The sequence below is a fragment of the Tetranychus urticae genome, chromosome 3 (assembly GCF_039701765.1).
Source record: "Tetranychus urticae isolate SD_2017Ah chromosome 3, NJAU_TeUrti_SD_1.0, whole genome shotgun sequence".
NCBI classification, from domain to species: Eukaryota; Metazoa; Arthropoda; class Arachnida; order Trombidiformes; family Tetranychidae; genus Tetranychus; species Tetranychus urticae.
The window spans coordinates 10,448,194-10,470,087 of record NC_142960.1 but is presented as its reverse complement, the minus strand read 5'-3'; the positions used below and the strand labels follow the sequence as shown (position 1 = coordinate 10,470,087).

General features: G+C 33.5%; 6 protein-coding genes across 6 annotated transcripts; 4 read left to right on the top strand and 2 right to left on the bottom strand.

The window, feature by feature from the left end:
• The first annotated feature begins 783 nt into the window (after positions 1–783).
• On the top strand, positions 784–3,915 carry LOC112539989 (uncharacterized). Its single transcript, XM_089269325.1, has one exon. The coding sequence runs from the start codon at positions 784–786 to the stop codon at positions 3,913–3,915; it is 3,132 nt and encodes a 1,043-aa protein (XP_089125451.1).
• Positions 3,916–4,881: 966 nt separating this feature from the next.
• On the bottom strand, positions 4,882–6,582 carry G6P (Glucose-6-Phosphatase). Its single transcript, XM_015937646.3, has 2 exons — positions 6,408–6,582; positions 4,882–6,267 (listed from the first exon to the last, which is right to left on the bottom strand). Exons 1-2 carry the CDS (start codon positions 6,473–6,475, stop codon positions 5,277–5,279), a joined length of 1,059 nt encoding a protein of 352 aa, XP_015793132.2. The 5' UTR covers positions 6,476–6,582; the 3' UTR covers positions 4,882–5,276.
• Positions 6,583–9,012: 2,430 nt separating this feature from the next.
• On the top strand, positions 9,013–9,905 carry LOC107369672 (uncharacterized). The gene is made up of 4 exons (XM_015937647.3): positions 9,013–9,236; positions 9,332–9,460; positions 9,552–9,608; positions 9,699–9,905. The coding sequence occupies exons 1-4, from the start codon at positions 9,063–9,065 to the stop codon at positions 9,729–9,731; spliced, it is 393 nt and encodes a 130-aa protein (XP_015793133.1). The 5' UTR covers positions 9,013–9,062; the 3' UTR covers positions 9,732–9,905.
• A 480-nt stretch (positions 9,906–10,385) lies between these two features.
• LOC107369674 (E3 ubiquitin-protein ligase rfwd3.L) lies at positions 10,386–12,467 on the top strand. The gene is made up of 2 exons (XM_015937650.3): positions 10,386–11,884; positions 11,960–12,467. Exons 1-2 carry the CDS (start codon positions 10,523–10,525, stop codon positions 12,299–12,301), a joined length of 1,704 nt encoding a protein of 567 aa, XP_015793136.1. The 5' UTR covers positions 10,386–10,522; the 3' UTR covers positions 12,302–12,467.
• On the bottom strand, positions 12,386–12,919 carry Polr2I (RNA polymerase II subunit RpII15). The gene has a single exon (XM_015937652.3). The coding sequence runs from the start codon at positions 12,917–12,919 to the stop codon at positions 12,533–12,535; it is 387 nt and encodes a 128-aa protein (XP_015793138.1). The 3' UTR covers positions 12,386–12,532.
• A 774-nt stretch (positions 12,920–13,693) lies between these two features.
• Positions 13,694–20,854, top strand: LOC107369687 (uncharacterized). The gene is made up of 4 exons (XM_015937662.3): positions 13,694–13,986; positions 14,089–14,314; positions 14,704–15,257; positions 18,447–20,854. The coding sequence occupies exons 1-4, from the start codon at positions 13,831–13,833 to the stop codon at positions 20,796–20,798; spliced, it is 3,288 nt and encodes a 1,095-aa protein (XP_015793148.2). The 5' UTR covers positions 13,694–13,830; the 3' UTR covers positions 20,799–20,854.
• The last annotated feature ends 1,040 nt before the right edge of the window (positions 20,855–21,894 follow it).

Here is a 21,894-nt window from a genome sequence, read left to right as displayed (position 1 = left end):
TTTTGTGACTTTCGGTGGTAAATACGAGCCTCCACCAGGGCATGGCCCATTTTTTTATCGAATTTCTGGAACCACATACCATTTGATTAGTTCTCTGGAAGCAAGGAATTTAGGTGGCCAGCTTTACTTTCTTGATATTGAAGAAGCAAATATTCAACGACAACAACATCCTGCTAATAGCTCTCTATCTCAAGTGCTGCTAAACCATATTGGAAACAACCTTTTGGTACTCAATCCGTATGTAACAAGCTACGAAAATATGCACTACATACAACTTCGAGAAAATTTAGATGCGCAGGCGAATAACAGGACACCAAAACGTTTCGGTATCGAATTTTTCAATGAACCAAATGATGATCTTCGGCGAATGAACTTACCCACTGTGTCGGAAATCGCAGCGGTTTTTGAAACAGATGACGGATGTCCTCCTACTTTTCGAAGTTTGAAAATATATCCTACTGCCACAGATAGTCCTAAATATTTGAGTTATTATAGTCCTCATTTAGACCCAATGTGTTATCCTTTGATATGGCCAAAAGGAGAATTAGGTTGGAGAATCGGATTGCAACATCGAAATGGTACAGCTAGAAGAAATACGATTTCACAACGTCAATATTATGCACATCGAATAATGAAAAGGCCAGGGCATTTCAGTGCTGTCATTCATTGACAAAACTCTTTCAACAGGTTGTAGTTGACTTTTATTGCAGAATAGAAGCCGGCAGATTGTTATACGTGAGAAAACATCAAAAAGAGTTGAGAGCAGATACATACTCAGGCTTGATGGAGGCTCTACATAATGCAGCTGAAGGTGAAGGTATAAGAGCTGGTAAGGCTGTAATATTACCATCAACTTTCGATGGCAGCCCAAGAAATATGATGATGCGTTACCAAAATGCTATGGCAGTCGTTAGAAAATTTGGTAAGCCTGATTATTTTCTGACAATGACTTGCAATCCAAAGTGGCCTGATTTTGATCAAGTTCTTGAAACTTATGATAAAATTGAACACAGACCTGATCTAATAGTCAGAGTCTTTCATTGTAAAGTTGTCGAACTAAGAGACATGATTGTTGAACAGAAGATTTTCGGATCTGTTACAAATTTGGTTTATGTGATTGAATTCCAAAAACGTGGTCTTCCGCATGTTCATATGCTTTTGGGTGTTGATGATCCATTCAAACCAAGTGACATTGAACGAATTGATCGTGTCGTGTCGGCTGAAATTCCCAATCCAACAGATAATAAACTGCTATATGATTTGGTAAAAAAATTCATGATTCATGGTCCATGTGTCAATTATAATTCCAATAGTCCCTGTATATCGTCTGATGGAACCTGTTCAAAAGGCTTCCCAAAGACAATGAACGAAGAAACATCTATTGAAAGAAGTGGTTTTCCTGCTTATCGAAGACGGAATCAAGGACGGACCATTCAAATGTCAAATGCAGTCCGCCAAATTGATATTGATAATTCATTTATTGTCCCTTATAACGTGCTTCTTCTCAAATATTTTAGATGTCACATAAACGTCGAAATTTGTGCTACCATCAATTCATTGAAGTATCTTTACAAATATTTATTCAAAGGCTATGACCAAACAAATTTACGAGTTGTTGAGACAAGTTCCAGTGATGCTTCAGTATTAAATTATGATGAAACTGCAAACTTTCAGAATTCAAGATTCGTAGGTGCTACTGAAGCAGCGCACCGGATTCTGGGTATTCCTATGCACTTCAATTTACATACAGTAGTTGATTTACCCGTTCATCTTCCTTCTGAAAACTTCATAACGTTTACAGAAGCAGCAATCGATATTGCTTCAATTCAACGATTAAAATCCACGAAATTGACAGCTTGGTTTAAGGTAAATAGAGAGGAGGGTTGCCAAGAACTTTATCAAGATATGCCAACGAAATATGTTATCGTCAAACAAAGAGTAACAGGTGACCCTGATGCTCCTAAAGAATTTGTATGGAAAAAGAGAGTTAACCACAAAGAAAATGTAATTGGTCGGTTGCATGCAGTATCACCAAAAGATCGAGAAAGATTTTCGTTGAGATTGATACTTCTAAGAGCAAGAGGGGCGAAAAGTCCAGAAGATCTGCGAACCTACAATAATATCGTATACCCGACTTTTGTTGATGCTGCAAAAGCGAGAGGCTTAATATCCAATGATGATGAATGGTATTGTTGTTTATCTGAACTTGAGCCTATTGCGTTCCCATGCCAACTCCGAGAAACATTCGTATATATTTTAATCTTCGCGAATCCAAGCAATGCATTGCAACTATTCGAACGTTTCTTTGAAAGCTTAGCTGAAGATTTTCTAAGGAATCAAACTCTCGAAAACGCACGTCAATCTACATTGATCGCAATCCAATCTATTTTAACGACACATCAAAAAAACGTTGCCGATTTCGGACTTCCTGAAATCAGTATGAATATAGATTTTGATATTGTTATTACAAATGACGAAAGATCGAGATCTCTTGATAATGCTAATTATTCTCTAAGAATGGCAAATGCTGAACAAAAAATTATAATCGAAAGTATTATGAAATCCGTGCATGATGACGGAACAGAGCAACGTCTTTTTTTCCTTGATGGATCTGGAGGTACTGGAAAAACATGGATTTACAATTGTCTCATCGATTTTATTGTAGGTAGTGGTTTAACCGTTGTACCCGTAGCTTGGACAGGTATAGCTGCAACTCTTTTGAAAAATGGAAGAACAGCACATACAAAATTTGGTCTACCTCTCAGTTTCAATGAAACCTCAGTGTCTAGCATTAAATATCAGAGCAAAGAAGCTGAGCAACTTAGAAAAGCGAAAATCATAATTTGGGATGAAGCGTCTATGATCCCTTCAAGAGCATTGATAATTGTCGATGAATTACTGCGAGATTTGACTAGATCTAGCTTACCTTTTGGAGGTAAAGTTTTAGTTTTAGGTGGTGATTTCAAACAAATTCTTCCAGTTGTTAAGAACGGTAACAAAACAGCCATGATAAATAATTGTATCAAAAAATCTCATCTTTGGCCACTTTTCAAAGTTTACAAATTAACCCATAATATGAGAGTTGGTCAAGGTAATGATTCTTTTGTCAGATTTTTATCGAAGATAGGAGATGGTACTTATCCTTTTCTGCCTGCTACTGATTGCGTTGCAATACCAAACGAGTTTATTTTGTCGAATGATATTGATATTGTAACTGCTGTATTTGGAGCAGAAATCAATACAGATATAGTAAATAATCCATTATGTTTTGCAGATAAATCAATATTATGCACAAAGAATATTCACTGTGATGAACTCAATAATCGCATAATTTCAATGATCGATGGCGAAGAAAAAACATACTTAAGCACAAATTGTCTTTGTGATGAAGATCTAGAAAATCGTTGGGACACGCCAACAGAATTTTTAGATAGTCTTAAAATTCCAGCTCTTCCTTTACATGAGTTGAAGCTTAAAAAAGGTGCAATCGTTATGCTTCTCAGAAATTTAAATCTCAATGCAGGTTTGACAAATGGTACAAGATTAGTTATTAAAGAAATGTATAGTCATTCAGTAAAAGCACAAATAATAACCGGACATCGAATAGGATCGGATGTGATTTTGCCTAGAATAGATTTGATTTGCGATGATCCAAATGTATTGCCATTCAAATTCAAAAGGAGACAAATCCCAATAAAACTAGCGTTTGCTGTAACCATTAACAAAGCACAAGGCCAAACCTTGGGAAAAGTAGGTGTTTATCTTCCTGAGCCAGTTTTCACACACGGGCAACTCTATGTAGCTCTATCACGTGTTAAAAATCCAGAAAATTTGAAAATCCAGCTACCTAACAATCATCCAAACGTTCTTTTCAGTAATATTACAAAGAACATTGTGTACAAGGAGATTTTGTAATTGTTTATTGAGCTTATTAAACAAAAGTTTCAAATAAACAGTCAATCAGATGTATTTATGTATGTATTTGCTAATCTATTGAAAAAATCATTATGTATGAGCAACGTTCTTCAAGAGTCTACATAAACTTAAAAAATTTTAAATGAGAGATTTCTAGAGGTTACGAGATTCAATACTATTCAAATTTCAGAAATTTTATCAACTAATTGAATCTTTATGTATTTCATCTTATAAAGTTGCATTCCGTACATACACAGGGCAAAAGAGTTCATTTATTAAGGCTGGGTACGCTTGTTAATATTAATACAATAAATTTGAAGATGATACACCAATTGCATTCAAAGTCTCGGTTGTCTTCGATCAGCCTTCAGCTTACAGTGTTTATATTACATTGTATAACGACAATCAACTCAATATAGCTGAACCATTTACATTTTAAACTGGTAAATATGAATAATTTAATTTACAAAATTACCGCCTTTGTATAAATCGGATAAATTGAGTAATATCAGGATCAAAATACTAATATTGATAGTTCGAAGGTTTAATTTTAATCTAACGACTTGCATCCATTTTCTTGTGATTGGTAATTATATAAATTTTAATTATGATTATGATCATCATTGTTTTTCCATGTGATTTAACGGATTCAATACCAATCGAGTTTTCCAAGGTTTGTTTGCTATCTAAAAATAACTCAATTTCCAGTATTTAACCATGACTGTTAACAGGTTTCTTTTGCTTAATGATTATCAAACAATTGTGATTGTTCATCAACAAACATTATTTTGTGAAATTAGCTGGAAATGTTAGTCAAACTACTTAGTAATTATTTAATCAGCTTGATCAAGCATGTTACACCGAATGCAACTTGTTAGTAAATTTGCTCGGAAAAAGTTTAATGCCCAAGTCGTAGGTAGTTTCAACTTGAAACCTGAAATAATCAGTTGTACACAAGCTTACATGTTAAAGTCTCAAAGTATACATTTATTTATATATTATTCACAAGTAAGGTAACAGATTGATTTTGTCCTTCACAATTAGCTTATTTTTTTCACATCTTCATAGATGTTTTCTTGTAACTGAAGGTTATTACATTTCCAAAGAAAATATATTTACATGGTTTTGATGGATAAGCTTTCAATGAATTGATGAAGTTGATAAATAATAACATGTTGGTAAATATATGATAACAATACATGAATATATACACATTGCTAAAGGATGTTACAGTTAATAAGGTTCTAGTAATCGCTTGCTAGAATGTGGACATTATCATGTTCATCATTATCTCCTTTTGTACATTTTAGTAACTGATTACTTGAACCTTAACAACTACGACACCTTTTGGATGAATGTAATTAGGTGGACTTAGCTTTGCTAGTGAATGACAGTTTACTAACAAGGTAAGGAATAATGGCAACAAATACGTATGGAAGAATCATGTTAATGACTAAGGCAGCTCCATAAAAGAAGACAAGATTAACCATTGGAATCTTTATGTATTCAGATGCTTTGCAGACTCCTAAAGCCAGAATAGCTGAAACGATTTTCATTGGAGTCGTGAATGTAACTTTGGACGCAGATTTGGACCAAGAAGATGTTAATCCTAGACCCATGCCAATAAAGAAACCAACATAACGCATTACCGAGAAGAAAGGGGTTGTATCAAGATGGACATATTCACGTTTGACACACCATTTGAGTGCTCTATCAACCGACCACATTGGATCAACACCAATAGCTCGAAGAGAAACATATGTCATGATAGCAGAAGCAAACAAACCAACACCACCCAGGACGTAACCTCGACGAGAAAGGGAATCAGTATCTAAATTACTGATAATCATGGCCACAGCTACACCAATGATACCTCCAAGGAAACATTGGTGAGGAAAATGAGCTGCAATGTAAACCCGTGAAAGCGAAACCACAGCCAGTATGATTGTATAAAAAGACCAAGCAAGTCGATTGGCTAAGCTATTCTTACTCGAGTCAACGGATCGTTTGCGGAGGAAAGATTCAATGAGAATGTACCAAACAGAGGCTGTAACCATTGCATGGCCAGAAGGACTGCCTGGTCCAGTTTCACATGTGATGAAAAATTGTTGAACATCGGGTAAACTAGTTTTATTATACACGGAGGTTTCATGGATCCACCAGTATGGTCTTTCACCGTGTAATATCCACTTTAAAATCTGATTAGACCATTCAGATATAGCTGCAACCCACATCAACTTACGTCCAGTGTAACGATCAATTGAATAGAGAAGCGGTGCGTAAAATAGGAAAGCATAACGAGGATCAAACAAGGTTGAAATGAGAAACATCAAGTTGGAAGATTGATCAAACCTGTGAAAACAAAAGAGACAAAGATTAAGCATAAGTGAGTCAATGAGTTCAAAAAAATAAACAAACCATTTAGTCATCTTGAATATAGATGACTAAATGGTTAAAGACAAAAGACAAAAGACAAAACAATCAACACTTACCTATTTTGAAGCAATGAAATAGCTGAGATGCTATTTTCATGGACCAGTTCCATAGCATTGAAAAGCATTTTTAACTAGATCACTGATTTAGAATGAAAAGCAAAGATTAAATTGTTGGTTAAGATTGATTTTGTAAATGTGTGTTGATTAGCTCAGGTTAGATTGGTGTTTACCTTTAAACTAACATCTAAACTCTTCTTCGACTCGTCTTTATTAGCCGAGAGTTTTTTACTCACGCAATCTCTCTAACCAAAACAACGCAGAGTTGTTTACAATTAACTAATCATTCAATTTTGTGATGTCACAGTATCAAAGGTAAATTCTGATATTTCCTGTAATAAGTTACATCACACAGCATCTCTCTGATTGGTTAATTCAATTTCAACTATCAATTCCATCATCTTTTGAGCAACAAGGTATTTTCCAACATCTTCCAGACTTTTACAATTAACATTATTATTGGTGTACGATTGCTCACTCAACCATAATAACCTCAACACTTGCCTGATTCCGCCCTCCTGCAAATCATCGTAATCGTCATCAAAACGACCTTCGAGCTTATTATCATCACGCTCAATCTTTTTCAGGGATTACCTTTTTACTTTCATGTTTTCAAGTGATGATCAATGATCGGAGAGCAAATTAAACCATTTCATAATCAATTAGATGCTTATTACCATTATTGTTGCTGCTCTCCTCTAATTTGTATTATAATGGCCGTAAGTGTTCAATCAATTACTCTTTTAAATAATGTTTTTTGCAATTAAACTCCACTTGGAATTTTCAATCACTTTTCAACTGAACAACTCTTTTTTCCATCACCATCTCACTGGATTCATCTTTTCCGTCAGTTAACAATTCTTGAAGGTAAAAAAGCCCAATTCATGATCAAGATCATGATCTTGAAACATGTTTAGCTTTGGAAACGAAATGGAAATGGAAATCTAGAGTCTAATTCAATCCGTCTATTTGTCTGATCACTAATAAACCTTATGGCTTGTCAACGGAAATTTTAGTTGAAACCAGTGATTAAACATTGAACTGTTAATTAATTAAACAGATTTCCAGTTGATCGATGTAAAGGTAATTCAATAGGACATCACATATTAAAATAGAGGAATCACGAGCAATCTGTATTACTGTTCACGTGAAGATATAAAACTGTAAACAACTTAAATACACATTTCTTCATTTCTCACCTCAACAATTATCTCGATTAACCATTAAACTTTATCCCTTTTAATCAACAATTTATTCAATAACCCAAATTTCAGCTAATAAAGGATAAAGTCTAGAAATAACCAGAAAATTCAAGACTCAATCTTAAATCTTTTACCTTAAGCTGTAACTCGACAACATTAATCTGTCAAAGTAAACAAGTTTCCAGTTAGATTTTTAATTAACATTTAACAACAACAGTTACTGTTTATATCAAATGATGTTGTTGATTATCATTTATAACACAGTTGATTGGCTTAAACAACCTGATTGTTTCAACTCTATTCCCGGCTAAATAAGGTTGTTATCCTTGAACATGGTTCATGGTAACACTGTGATTATCATCAATCTATCGTAATTTTTGCTTACTCTTATCCTTGGGATATCCTACCTTAATTATCAATAGTAAATCAGCAAATCAAAACATCATCAATACATATGTTATTTGCCTTGACAACTCGCCAGTTCAGACTGCAAACCTGCAAGGCAACAATTTAAAAAAAAATTAAATTGTCTCTGAATCATTTGACATAATTCACTTTCTAATCTTTCATAATTTCATTTTCATTTTTTAGTTTCAATTGTGATTGCATCCAGTATCCAATTATCATTGAAAATGATATAAATGATTATATTCAACAAAAGCCACTTGAGATATATATTTCTTAATCAAACCAGTCTAATCAAGTCTCTATTGTTTGATTAGCAGCTTAATTGGAATCATCTTACGATAATCGTCGTGTGTTTTCCTGTCAATTATACAATTGATTATCAAAGGAAACGTCACTATCGCTAATCAATTGAAAAAAGTTGAAATTTCCATTTTAATCATTGTTCGATTAAGCATGAGTTAGAAGTAACAATCAATATATCAAAAGTGAAATGCTTTCAATTGAATATGGTGACCGAATTGACAATCAGGGAAACGTCTACTCTTAATGCTGATAATTATATATTAATTTTATATTAAAAAGGACAGGCTTGATGCATTGAGTCTATGAAATTTTACGATTGCAATTTTATTGATTTAGCTGCTATTTAATTATGTCTTTGGTAATTTTCATTTTGTTGAAGTCAGGTAAAGTTGTATTAAATACAGAATAAATATTAATACAGATTAAATATTGAATGGAAATACAAAAAGAAATGAATACAGAAATGCTTAAAATTATAAGTTTAAATTGTCACTTTCACCACAATAACTACAGACTTAAATGTAAAAGCTTTCCTAGTAATTGTAACTTGAAATGGCTATTTATTAATAATTATCATCTGTGGAGTTTGAATTATCTTTAATAATCTTATTTTAATTTTTGTTTAAACAGCAGTCCGTTTAAAAACTGTATAAAAAACAATTTGAAACGGACTCCTTATTCATATCAATAAATTTGAAACATAAAATTCAACGATTGCTGTACCTGTTTGAAGATAGCGCCAATGGATACTTTTACCCTATCTTTTTGTTTTTTTATGCTTTGTTTATCTTCAACCCTTGCTGATCCTGATGGTCCACCACACACGCATACATTAGAAAATTTATGCAAGGATTTAAAAGAATCAATTGATGATGGAACTTTTTTTGGCCGCAAGAAGATTCTGGACGATTGCTCGGTATTAATTCTTGTTGAGATATGATTCTTTAATTGCCAAGATTCATTTTTAAGATCGATGAGTTGATAAAGTCTTTTTGTTGTCTTTCGGCTTAGGCTAAATCCCTTCCACCGGATCAAGTTAAAGCTATGGAAAAATGTCGATCAATGATCCCGCTGGAGACTCCAAGTGATGTGGAAAAGGTTTGCTCTGATATTAAGTCACATGAACCTAAATTCAATGAGGTAAGTTTTTGACTAGTTTTACTCCATTTCAACCGTTTTGTTTTACTCATTGGTTCATTGCTAAACATTTAACATTGACTCTACTTTCTAGGCTCGATCATGTTTCAAATCCAACTCCCCTGCTTCAGACGCCAAGAAAACTTTTCAGGTGTGTTATTGCTCATTTAATTTGATTGTGGTTGTAACATGTTTTCACTTCATTAATTTTCATCTTTTCTTTCAATTTCATTTTTTCTAGGATTGTATTAAAGAAGCTTTGGACAAGGAATAAATCAATCAATGCAATCAATTCGGATGAAGTTTCGGATATTGGCCTTTTATTAACTGTCTTACATCGTTGTTACACGCTAAAAATATGATTTTCTGGTCTATTATTATTAAATGAATAGAGTTTATTGTCAAGTTTAAATTTCTTACTCATTAAATGGATTTTAATTTTGGTTAACTCGTTGCTCATGATATTTGATTAACTTTGAGTTAAACTTTTCTGGGTTCGCGAAGCTATACTCTTATGAGCTTAGAAAAACGATACTCTATGCTATTCTTTAGCATCAAGCTTTAGTCTCTGAATAAAGTTATTGCTTCAAAAATCTAAACAATTTAAGATTTAGAATGTAATTAAGATTGAATATCAATATACATTTTTAAAAGTTTAAAATCTGAGTTAGAGGATTAGAAGGATCCTATCTGTATCTTTACCTTCTATCTGCTCAGGGTCAGTATTTATTTAGATACAGTTGTGTTGAGCCATGAGAAAATAATTAATATCCCGAATCAAATGTGTATTTATAACGTAATTAAGCTCTTAAATAGATGTTTGTAATAATTTTGAAAATAAGTTTTCCACGTGAATGCATAACTAAATCTTATTGGTTGAATAAACTTAACAGCTGAAGTTACATATATCTTATTTACTGTTTGTTTTTAACTTAATGTTTTATCAAGAACTATTCAAATGCTTTGTAACCAACACCATTATATTTTTTTAAGTTTTTCATCTTTTGACCAGTTTATCAACATTCGTTTCTTATCTTGTATCATTTTTAAAATCTTGAGGCAGTGATGTCTCCTGATGATATTTCTAGTGATTCTAGTCCAGCCTTTTCTTCAGATGGTTTCTGCCAAATATGTAACTGCCTGCTATACAAAACATATGATCCTCACAATACAACTCAAACTTATGCTTGCTCAAACTGTAATCGCATTTATAGATTTGATCGTGACAAAACTGTTTCAAGAGCAGTCCAAACTGATTTGGAACCTCTGAAAGAATATTGGGAAAATTTGAAAGAGTCCATTCTGGAAGATAGCGTTTGTTCTGTATGCCTTGACCCATACACTACTCAATCTCATAAAGCTGTAATTTTGAAATGCGGTCATCTATTTGGTGATCAATGTATCACCCGATGGTTTACTGAAGGCAAAACTGATGGTGGTACAAAATGTCCAACGTGTAAAGCCAAAGCCAAATCTAGTGATCTCAGATTTATTGCCCCATATTCAGTTTTGCGGGCTGATCCAACATTAGTTACCAAATATAAACATGAAACTGAGAAAGCACGAATGGAACGCATAGCGGAAGAGAAACAAGTGGAGAGAGTTAACCAGGAGCTTCGTAATTTGAAAGATGATTTTGAAGCAACTAAACAACTGTATGAAGAAGAAAAAAGGGAATACGAAAGACTATTGTCATCAGAAACGGAACGGATCGCAGCTGCTTCTATGCAAAATATTATCGTTCGATCCAAATCTCAGCCCCTTGTACTGAGCAAACGATTAGATTTTGATAATAGATGTGATACAAGAGTTCTCACTGTTTCCGATATGTTGGGTGTGATCATGATTCCACAAAAAAAAGAGTCACTACTATTTCCTCCTTATGGTCTGCGAAACATTGGTTCAGCTGATCTTCATCAAAACGAATTTATTCCTCTCCATCAAGATGTAATTCGAGATGTTGCTTTTCATCCTTATGACGCTATGGTTTTAACGGCATCACACGATAAAACCGTTAAAATAACTAATATTTTCAGCTCATCGCCGGTGATGACTTTTCCCTTTGAAGATGCTGCCTGGAGCTGTTGTTGGAATGATAAGAAACCTCAGTATTTTTATGTTGGTTTGAAGAGTGGAAAAGTTTTCGAGTTCGATATGCGGGTTGTTGGTAGAACCATTGCTCAAATTCCTGTTTCTGATAGAACGCCTTGCATTTCTTTAAAATATATCTATAATGACATGTTCTCTGGCATCAGCTCGACGCGATTAAAAGGAAGCGAATTTCATTTCATAAGGAATGGAAACTATGAATCGCAATTATTTCCCATCCAGGGTGTTTTCATGTCTTCTCATTATGAGCGTAAAACAGCCAATTTTTTAGTTAGTAACCGACCTGCCAAACCTAAACAAAATTTTGTTAATCATACTGTAAGTAATTCATTCCCTAATTTATGAACTGACTATAAAACTAATCGAATCTTTTAAATTTCATGATCTATATAGATATTTAATTTAAGCCTCAACTCTAATATCTTGGAAGAAGCTTTAATCGACATTAAACCAGTTTTGACGTTAAATGGTGGTGCTAGAGCAGACCAATCTTTAAAGGCACGAATTTTTAACCACCCTACAAAGCAAGACCGTTGTCTTGTTATTGCTGGTGATCAAGATATTGGAGGATTCATTGCGTGGGATACCGAGGTTGGAGAATGCATTCAAAAAGTTGGTGGAATCGGTTCAGTATTTGATATTGCTCAAGTCAATCCAGTTAACTCTTCTACACCAGCTTACATTGCTTTGACCGATAAAAGTCTACTTTATTATACTTGGCGCCGTGATTCTTGATCAAAATTTACTTAACCAATTTAACTAGACGCCTTATACCTTTTTCAATTGATTAAATGGGAACGCAAAAAAATTGAATTCTCATTAATTTTGTAATAACATGTTTATTTCACATGTATTATATTTTTGGTTAGAAATTTTTTTACATAAGACTGATTGGTCATTATTTCATCTGTTACCAATGATGATGATTGTTCAGAATAAAAAAAATATGCATTGACAAAAGTAATTTCACTCAGTCCACTTGTGAGCACATTTGGAATCCGTGCAAACATAATAGAGTTTCATGTCGTCTTCAGCTCTTCTGGATTGACCCTGGAAAAAGACAGCTTCCTTGTGGTGGCATTTAGGGCATGGGTGATCTTTGGTACGGGGTAAAGTGGGGTCATGTACGACTTCGGGTACAATACGAGATAGTTCATCAATGTCATGAGTAATTTTGTTCACATAAACACAATTGTTCTCGGCAATCTGTTTGTAATCACAATTTCTACAAGCATACAGAAGCACTTTGTTTTCACGGTCCTCTTTTGGGTACAACATGTTGTTACATTCTTGACAAAATCTTATACCAACAAAAGTTGGTCCTGAATCACCAGAAACTCCCTCACGTGGCATTGTTGATTAAATTGATAATGTCGTTAACAATGAGTAAATTAGATAAAATAAATAACAAAACAGGTAAACACTAAAGGTAAACACAGCAACCTGAACCAGGATTTACATTTGTTTGGATTGGAAGAAATAGCCAATAACCGCGGTTATTTTGAAATGAATATTTACCTGCCGGCTTTTTGTAGTCATTTTGAATTTTTTTATGACAACTTAATTACAATAAGTCAAGTTCATTTATATAAACCCGATTCCGATAAATTATTCTTTAAAATTTATTAAAGAGGTTGAGTTAGATAAAGAAGAAACATATTAACGAAATGTTGTATCAATTTAACGTTGGCCAATGAATAGATTTATCACATAAACATCTATCATAACACTTTGAATATCTTAATTTAATCAATTCGCAGTTGTATTTGTTGAGCTTTAATGTCTACTTCAAAAGAAATTAATAAATAAATATCAATAGTATAGAGTTTTTGATTTTTGAATTAAAATTGTACATTAGAATAGATTTTGTGGATTTCATCTGCCGGACTATAGTTTTGATAAGTATGAATTGAGTTGATGTTAAAATTGTAATTACACATTATTAAATTGCTGAATTTAATGTGTTATCAATGAATAAATATCTAAAAAGTCTTACTGAACAGAATGAATTATTACTTTAATTGAATAAAATGTTGAATAAGGTTGTTTGAATCTGAAAGCGGGTTATTATGTAACAGTATAGTTAACAGATGTCACCAGAAACAAACCATGCATTTATCATATGTTTGCGGTGAAAATAGAATCATTATTTTTCAATTTGTTTGTTTTATTTATTCTTTTTGGTTTAATATTAATCGACCTGGTCGTTTGTTGCTTGTTACTTTGCTATACTCGCTTATGACAATCGATTGGGTCATCCTAAGATGAATTTAGAATCCTCTAATTTACCAATTTTTAATGATGAAGAGAATGTGTATGAATCTCTTCCTAGTCATTACAGTTTCCATATTCACATGGCCGCTGGTGCTCTTGCTGGTATAGTTGAACATTGTGTCATGTTTCCAGTTGATTCAGTCAAGGTAAGCTGATAACTTTCACTTCGTCATGTTTACTATTCTTTTCCTACTCTTGACCTCCATATATCATGATGTAAACTGATCTCTGTCTCTTTTTCATTCTAGACTCGGATGCAAAGTCTTTATCCAAGTCCTAAAGCAACTTATAAATCAGTGCCTGAAGCTTTATATAAAATTGTCCGACATGAGGGTATAAAACGGCCATTTCGAGGAGTTTCCGTGACGCTCATTGGAGCTGGACCAGCTCATGCATTTTATTTTTCAATTTACGAAAAAGTAAAAAGATCTATTAGTGGTACAGAAACTGGAGGACAAAGTCCCGTAGCTCAAAGTAATTTGATTTTGTCAATCTTTTTCTTCTATCTTGTGTATTCAATTGGTTCTAATCCTTGGAATCGCCTTCCTTTTCAAGGATTTATTCTTCAGGTCCAAAAGTAAATATCATATGTTCATCGTTTAGTGAGATCGTTGCTTTATCTTTTCCGTGTTTTTTATTTTACAAATTTATTCATCTTTCACAAGATTTGCTTATTTCATGATAAAAATAAGCTATCGATCAAGGTAAACTCTATAATAAAAGTTTTACGTGATTTATTTCACTCTTCCATTGACATTTACCAGCAGAACCAATCTGATAATTTACATCTGACTATTTTTTCAGCGTACACAGTTATATTATTTCTTTCATTTAATCTGTTTTTCTCTATCTCTCAATTCCAGTTGCCGCTGGATGCTTAGCAACAATCTTTCATGATGCATGGATGAATCCGGCAGAAACAATCAAACAGAGGCTTCAAATATACAATAGTCAACATAGTCGAGCATTCCCGTGTTTTATATCGATCTGTAAGAATGAAGGAATAAAAGCATTTTATCGGAGTTACACTACTCAGCTTTCCATGAACATACCTTTTCACTGTGTTCACCTTGTGGCTTATGAATATTCTCAAGAATTATTGAATCCAAATAGACAATATAATCCGACTACTCATATGGCAAGTGGAGCCATTGGAGGTGCCGTTGCTAGTGCAATAACAACACCACTGGATGTGTGCAAAACTCTTCTCAACACACAAGACCCGAGAACATTAAAAGTCTCCAAACAAGCTCGTATAAATGGTTTCTTTCATGCCATCGGAACAATATATCAGTGCTGCGGTATCAAAGGTTATTTTAATGGCTTACAAGCTCGTGTTATTTATTCAATTCCATCTACTGCGTTATCCTGGTTAGCATACGAATCTTTTAAAGCGTTCCTTAAATCAGAATCCAATTAAAAGTACTTAGTTAACGATAATCAACTTGTTAATCCAAAGGAGACGTTGCTATTCTTTTTCATCATCATTTGTACCAGTTTCGTTATACTTTGTGATTTGTTTTCTCTCTTCGCTGCCGTCTATCTTAGTGAGATTCTACTGTCATTTTTTGTGATTACCAGGACTTAACTATTTCACGGCAAACTTGTGCTATTACTGTATTTATATTTTGTACTCGAAGCAATATTGTTGCTCCCTGTATCATTTACTATAACTACAATGGTGATGGTGATCATTACTAAGAGAAAAGCTCGTAGGCTAAATTAGATTACTTATTAGTTCCTGGAACAAGGAAATGTTTGATGGAAAATGTAAATTGTTATGTGAAGCTTCGACAGACTTAATTTTGGTTAGACAAAACGAACTGATTAGTCGTTTAACAAAAATTTTCTCTGAGTGAATTAGTGTGATTTATAAATTTGTAAAAGATTTCGACAAATTTTGTAATTAGTACTTTAAAAACTGAGAATTGAAATATGAAACAAGATTATTGCTTAAAAGAAGAAAAAAGTCTTATTACCATCGTAAGAGATCTATGTAAATAAGTCTTTAAAAAAGCTAATAAAACCTCTTAAATGTAACTGTATCAGTAAAAAAAATTAATGCAAATCAATCAACAAATTTGAACAAAAGGTGGTTTGAATAAAAAGTAATTAATACAATCAACTTCATTTTCGTTCGTTATGATTTGTAATTTTACTCAATCAACAAAAAGAGACAAATTCATCGAGTTTTAACCCGTTACAATTTTCTCTTCATTTCTTTCATCCGTCATTATTTAATTATCCAACTTTTATTAGTTTATTATAATACAGTTGAGCTATTAATTGCCGAGCAAATAGATAAGGTACAGAATGGAAACATAGCTTCTTAAATCAACTTTGAGCATCACTATTTAAATAGAGTCTTATAAGTCTCATAGTTGGTTGTTGGTTAACGAAGCCATCGACAAAAAATTAAAATCAAGACTAGAAATAAAAAAAGTATAAAATAATTTCAGTCAAACTAAAACTGATAAAATACTGGTAATTGTAATTGTATTACTCATGATGAGCTTTAGGTCAGATTTATTCCTCTAGAAAAGTTTTCCCGCTTTTCATTACATGGACTACCAGATTGATGAGCAATGAAGAATAAGATCTTATTATCGTGTTCAGTTGATACAATTTAGCAAATTGAAGAAGGAAGAATTACTTTACTTAAATTCGCCAAAAGCTTGCAATCTGTTGTTCATCAACCAGAGAAAACGTATCAACATCAAATTAATGAAAGGTAACGAGTTTTCCAATACCAATTTCCATTATTTTTATATTCATTCATTTCAGTGATGAACACAATCAATTCAAAGAGCAGTTTATTCAGAGATAAAGTCAATTCATTATGAAAAACAATTTTACCGAAGAGCTTAACAAAATGAACAAATGAGCTTTGATTCCAAGTAAATTTCAGTCTTTACATTCTATAGAAATTCTGAGAAAAGTAATTCGTTTTCAAATTCTGTTTATTATTGATCCGTCCCTAAATAAAACATATGATCATACTTACAACAATTTGTGTATCTAAATTAAAAAAAACTAGCCTTGCAATTCTCAAAATTACCTTGATAAATTCAATTTAAGCATATCCCTACTGATTAATTATACTCAAAGCGCATTATTAAAGCAAGAAAAAGCCGCGTCTGACTATCAGTCGAAAGTACAACTGCATCAACGGCTCAGCCGATTTTGGTGAATAATGATTCAATTTTGATGGCAACAGTAATTATTTTTTTAAATTGATAATTTAAGTCCTAAATTTCATCCCAATCATCTTACAATAGAATCATTCAATTAGATTTAAAATGTACGATTTAATCAAACTGGCCAATCCTTGAGTTGATTTGAGGTCGACTACCAACCATGAGCCGAACAATCAGCGACTTATAACTGAATCGACTGGTTTTCGGTATTTATTTCATCTTGTTATTATGTTTATCGTTTTTGTTTCGGTGTTTATGACCTTCTTTGTGGATTCTTTAGGTAAGTTAATTTACCATAATTGTCTTAACCAGACAGTAGAGATTCAAATTGAGTTTCCAAGCGTTTTAAATACCAATCCTTGATATATTTCTTCTCCTCTTGCCTCTATCCTTCCTTCATCTTATTAAATAAACCTTGCTCTTTATTTCTTCCTTTCATTTCGCTTTTGTTTCAATTTTTTCTTCATCAATAGATTAGCTTCATTTATTATTTCTGTTATTAATCTGCATTGTTTTAATTTTAACCAATATTTAGCTATATTTTCCAGCCATTCATCCCTGTTTACTTTTGATGTTCATCGTCCTGTTTCTTTCTTATTTTCATTCCCATTCTATCTTGTATTTATTTTTTGTTTGTTTTTCCTCTCTCTTTCTCTTTCTATCTCTTTCTCTCTATCTCTTTCACCCCCATCTCTTTTTGGCTTTATCAGACCGACAATGATATCCTCTTTCCTATTTCTTTTCATTTCTGGAAACGATCAACATATTTTCAAGCTGTTTACAATCAGAAGCATTCCTATCAAAACTAACAAATTAGTCATCAATCTACTTCTACTAATAACCTATAGTTCATATGATTAATTAATAGAGCTTTTATCATCCAACTAGATAGTTTCTGTCTTTTGTTTACATTTTTTTCTCAAATTGCCATAGAAATTCAACAAATCATCTTATCTTTAGATTGCAAATGTCAATAAATTCATATGTAATGAGCAGATTGGTAAACACTAACAATTAATCTGAGTGTTTCCTGAATGCAAAATGGTTTTGTTAAAAAATCCAAATCCATCTAATGAGTTCAAGTTTTTAATGGGTTTATTTGTAAGCATTTCATCTTGATAATTGTTGATTAATGAGAAAAAATCTGAAAATTATTTCATGATTGTTTTGATGATTTTTTAAATTAAAACTCATCCACTCCCAGTTATTTTTTTGTCACCTAGGTGTCACTGTCTTTGAATTGTTCATCAATAACAAAAATTTTTGCCTTTCTTTCTTTCTGTCTGTCTTTTAACTGAGCAGTGTTGTGTATGTTTTGGTTTTCATCTGTAATTTACTTTTTTTTCTTTTAGATGAATTACCATATTTTTAAGGTTTTCAAATGTTCAGTTGGTTGATAGACATAACCAAGGAATCATAATCAACTATTAACAGTCACCGGCATGTATGGTAGACTTGTTACTCAGGATCAATTGGTTGCCCTTGCTGCTGCAACTTCAGCCAGCTCTGGACAGTCTGGTAGTGGCTCTTTAAATTGTAACGATATTGTTTCATCACTTTCCAATCACTCATCTAAACTGTTAAATTTCAAATTCCGTGATCCAGCTTCAGCTCCGTTACGTAAATTAAGTGTGGATTTGATTAAAACATATAAAAGGATAAACGAAGTGTATTATGCGAAAAAGAAACGACGTGCTCAACAAACCCAAGGCGAAGATGATAATGCAAGTCATAAAAAGGAAAGAAAATTACACAATGATGGTCATGATGATGAGAACCATGATTATATTGTTCGACCTGGAGAAAGGTTTTCCGATCGGTATGAAATTGATTCATTAATTAACAAAGGATCATTTGGACAAGTAGTCAAAGCCTATGATATCAAAGAACAATGCCATGTTGCCATTAAAATTATTAAAAATAAGAAGCCGTTTCTCAATCAGGCACAAATTGAGGTTAAACTGTTGGAGATGATGAATAACTTTGATACAAGTGGGTCAATCTATTCTGCCGGTAAAGAGAAGATTGTTCAGTTGAAAGGTCACTTTATGTGGCGTAACCATCTTTGCCTAGTCTTTGAATTGTTATCATACAATTTGTACGATCTTCTTCGGAACACAAATTTCCGTGGTGTATCCCTAAATTTAACCCGTAAATTTGCTCAGCAAATCTGTACAGCTCTGATGTTCCTCACCCATCCTGAAATATCAGTCATTCATTGTGATCTAAAACCGGAGAATATTCTTCTCTGTAGCCCCAAGCGAAGTGCCATCAAAATAGTTGATTTCGGAAGCTCCTGTCAACTCGGCAACAGAATTTATCAATATATTCAAAGCCGATTTTACCGTTCTCCCGAAGTTCTACTTGGTATTGGATACGACATGGCAATAGACATGTGGTCGCTTGGTTGTATATTAATTGAAATGCATACCGGTGAACCTCTATTCAGTGGAGCAAACGAATTTGACCAGATAAATAAAATTGTGGAGGTACTTGGCATACCTCCGAAACATCTTCTCGACCAAACACCTAAATCAACCAAATTTTTTGACAAAACTCCAGATGGGGAGTATGTACTCAAAGAAACACGAGAGGGTAAACATCCGGGAGGTAAAAAATACATGCCTTCTGGATCAAGAAAACTTCATGACATCCTAGGAGTAGAAACTGGTGGTCCTGGTGGCAGACGTTTAGGTGAACCGGGTCATTCTGTTTCTGATTACCTAAAATTCAAAGATCTCATATTAAGGATGTTGGATTACAATCCTAAGACTCGTATAACACCACATCATGCTCTCCAACATAGTTTTTTTCGTCGAACCAATGATGGAAGCACCAATACAACCTGTCACAGTATAAGTCCTCTAGCCGATCAATCATTGTTAAATGTTTCTACTCAAGCCAGTTCTTGTTTATCTGGCCAACAACCATGTATAAATGAACCTTTGATTTATCATAATCATGCAAACGAGAGTAAAAAACGTCATCCTCATCCTCATCCACACCTTCAGGGACTCGCTTCGCAATCATCTTTACCTTCGTCTCATCAAACACCAACATCAGGGAATGTTTCAACTCAACAACCACAACATCTTCATCAGGGCCATCAACCACCATCTTCATCACACCTCAACACTCATACTCATCACAACCAACATTTACATTCTAATCAAAATCAGGGTAATAGTAGTAATAGCAGTAGTAACCTTAGTAATATAAATAGTAGTAGTAGTAATAATATTAATAGTAATAGTAGTAGTAGTAATAGGCAGATTGTGAATGCCCAGCACTATCAGAATAGTTACACCGAACCTGGTGGCTCTTATGGTCACTTGACATCATCTACAGCTTCCAATAATGCTGCCAATAATATTAACTCTTCAAGTGGACCTTTGATCGCCAGTGGTGTTGCCACAAGACAAATAACTTGCTCATCCGCCATGGACTGTGAAAGTCCTATCACATCCGGGTTAAATGGACCTCATCCACCACCTCTCTCTTCTTTCACCTCATCTCACTCTCACCATCCTCAAATACCAAGAAGTGGACCATCAAAGTCATCTTGGTCTGCACCATCTGCATCAGCATCGTCAACATCCTCAGCGGCAACGGCAGCGGCAGCGGCAGCAACAGCATCAACATCAGCATCAGTTGCGTCCATCAACGCAGCACCCATTTCACTTTCCTCTCCTACTAATCATTATCATCATAGAAATGCCCGTAATGGACCACCTTCTGGAGGTTTAAATGGCTTTTTTTAACGAATGTTTTTTCTATTATGATCTATACATATATATACATAAATATTTAAAATCCATTGATATTCTTTAAAACAAAACAAAACTAATATCCTTTCTTCTTTTACTCTCCTCCTTCCCTTCAGTCGTCACTTCATCTTTTGTGTGATGTCCTCTTTTTTGTCCGAATTTGGATTCCCTTGTATCTCAGTTTTTTGACCCATTTCCATCTTTGCCGATTGATTGTATCTTTACCCAAAAAGTTTATCTCTTCCGATGAATCTTTTTTTGTATTATCTTGCTTTTTTTCTTTATCTTCCTTCTTTCTCTTTTGAACTGGGATGATTTATCCTCATAATGTATTATATCGGGGCACTTTAACAACTCAATGTGTAGCATCTAAACATTCATTGTTATCTCCTTAATAACTCCAGCTCACAAACACAAGCACACCACGCATCAAACACAACCATATCAACTCTTGGTTTGTTTCCATCGACGAATCATTAGCATTTACTCCTTAGTCCCTCGTTTATTAGTATCCTAATATTAACGGAGCAAAAAACTGTTTTTTCTTCTGCATACTTGAGTTGTGAAACTTGAAATTGATAATGATTCTGGATATTTCTCATGCTTTAAAGGTGTAGAATAAATAAATTAAAATATCAATCTCTTTTATTCATCATACCAACCGCAATTTGACTTGACAACTTTTTCCCGCTGTCAATTTAAATAATCAGCCAAGTTGACAGCATAACTCAAGAAAATGTTGATGTACATTTTAACTGTAAAATTTACAGTGTAAATCTTGTAATATTGTAAATATCAAAGAAACTGGACAAGTCTGTCTCTCGCTCCTGACAGTAAGTTTGAGGAAAGCAGGTTTTCGTTAATAATTTTTCACATGAAAGTTTGATTGAAATATGCCTAGCTTTTCAAGAATGCTAAGGGCAATGTCCAAGGTATCTTTCATTTGGACAAGAGATTATTCGTTGGATTTAAAATTTAATTATATAAATTATGGCAAATTACGATGAAACGGGAGATGTTATAATATATGGATTTATCAATTTACCAGATGAAGATTTTGAACTGATTTACATGGTCCATGAATTTCAGC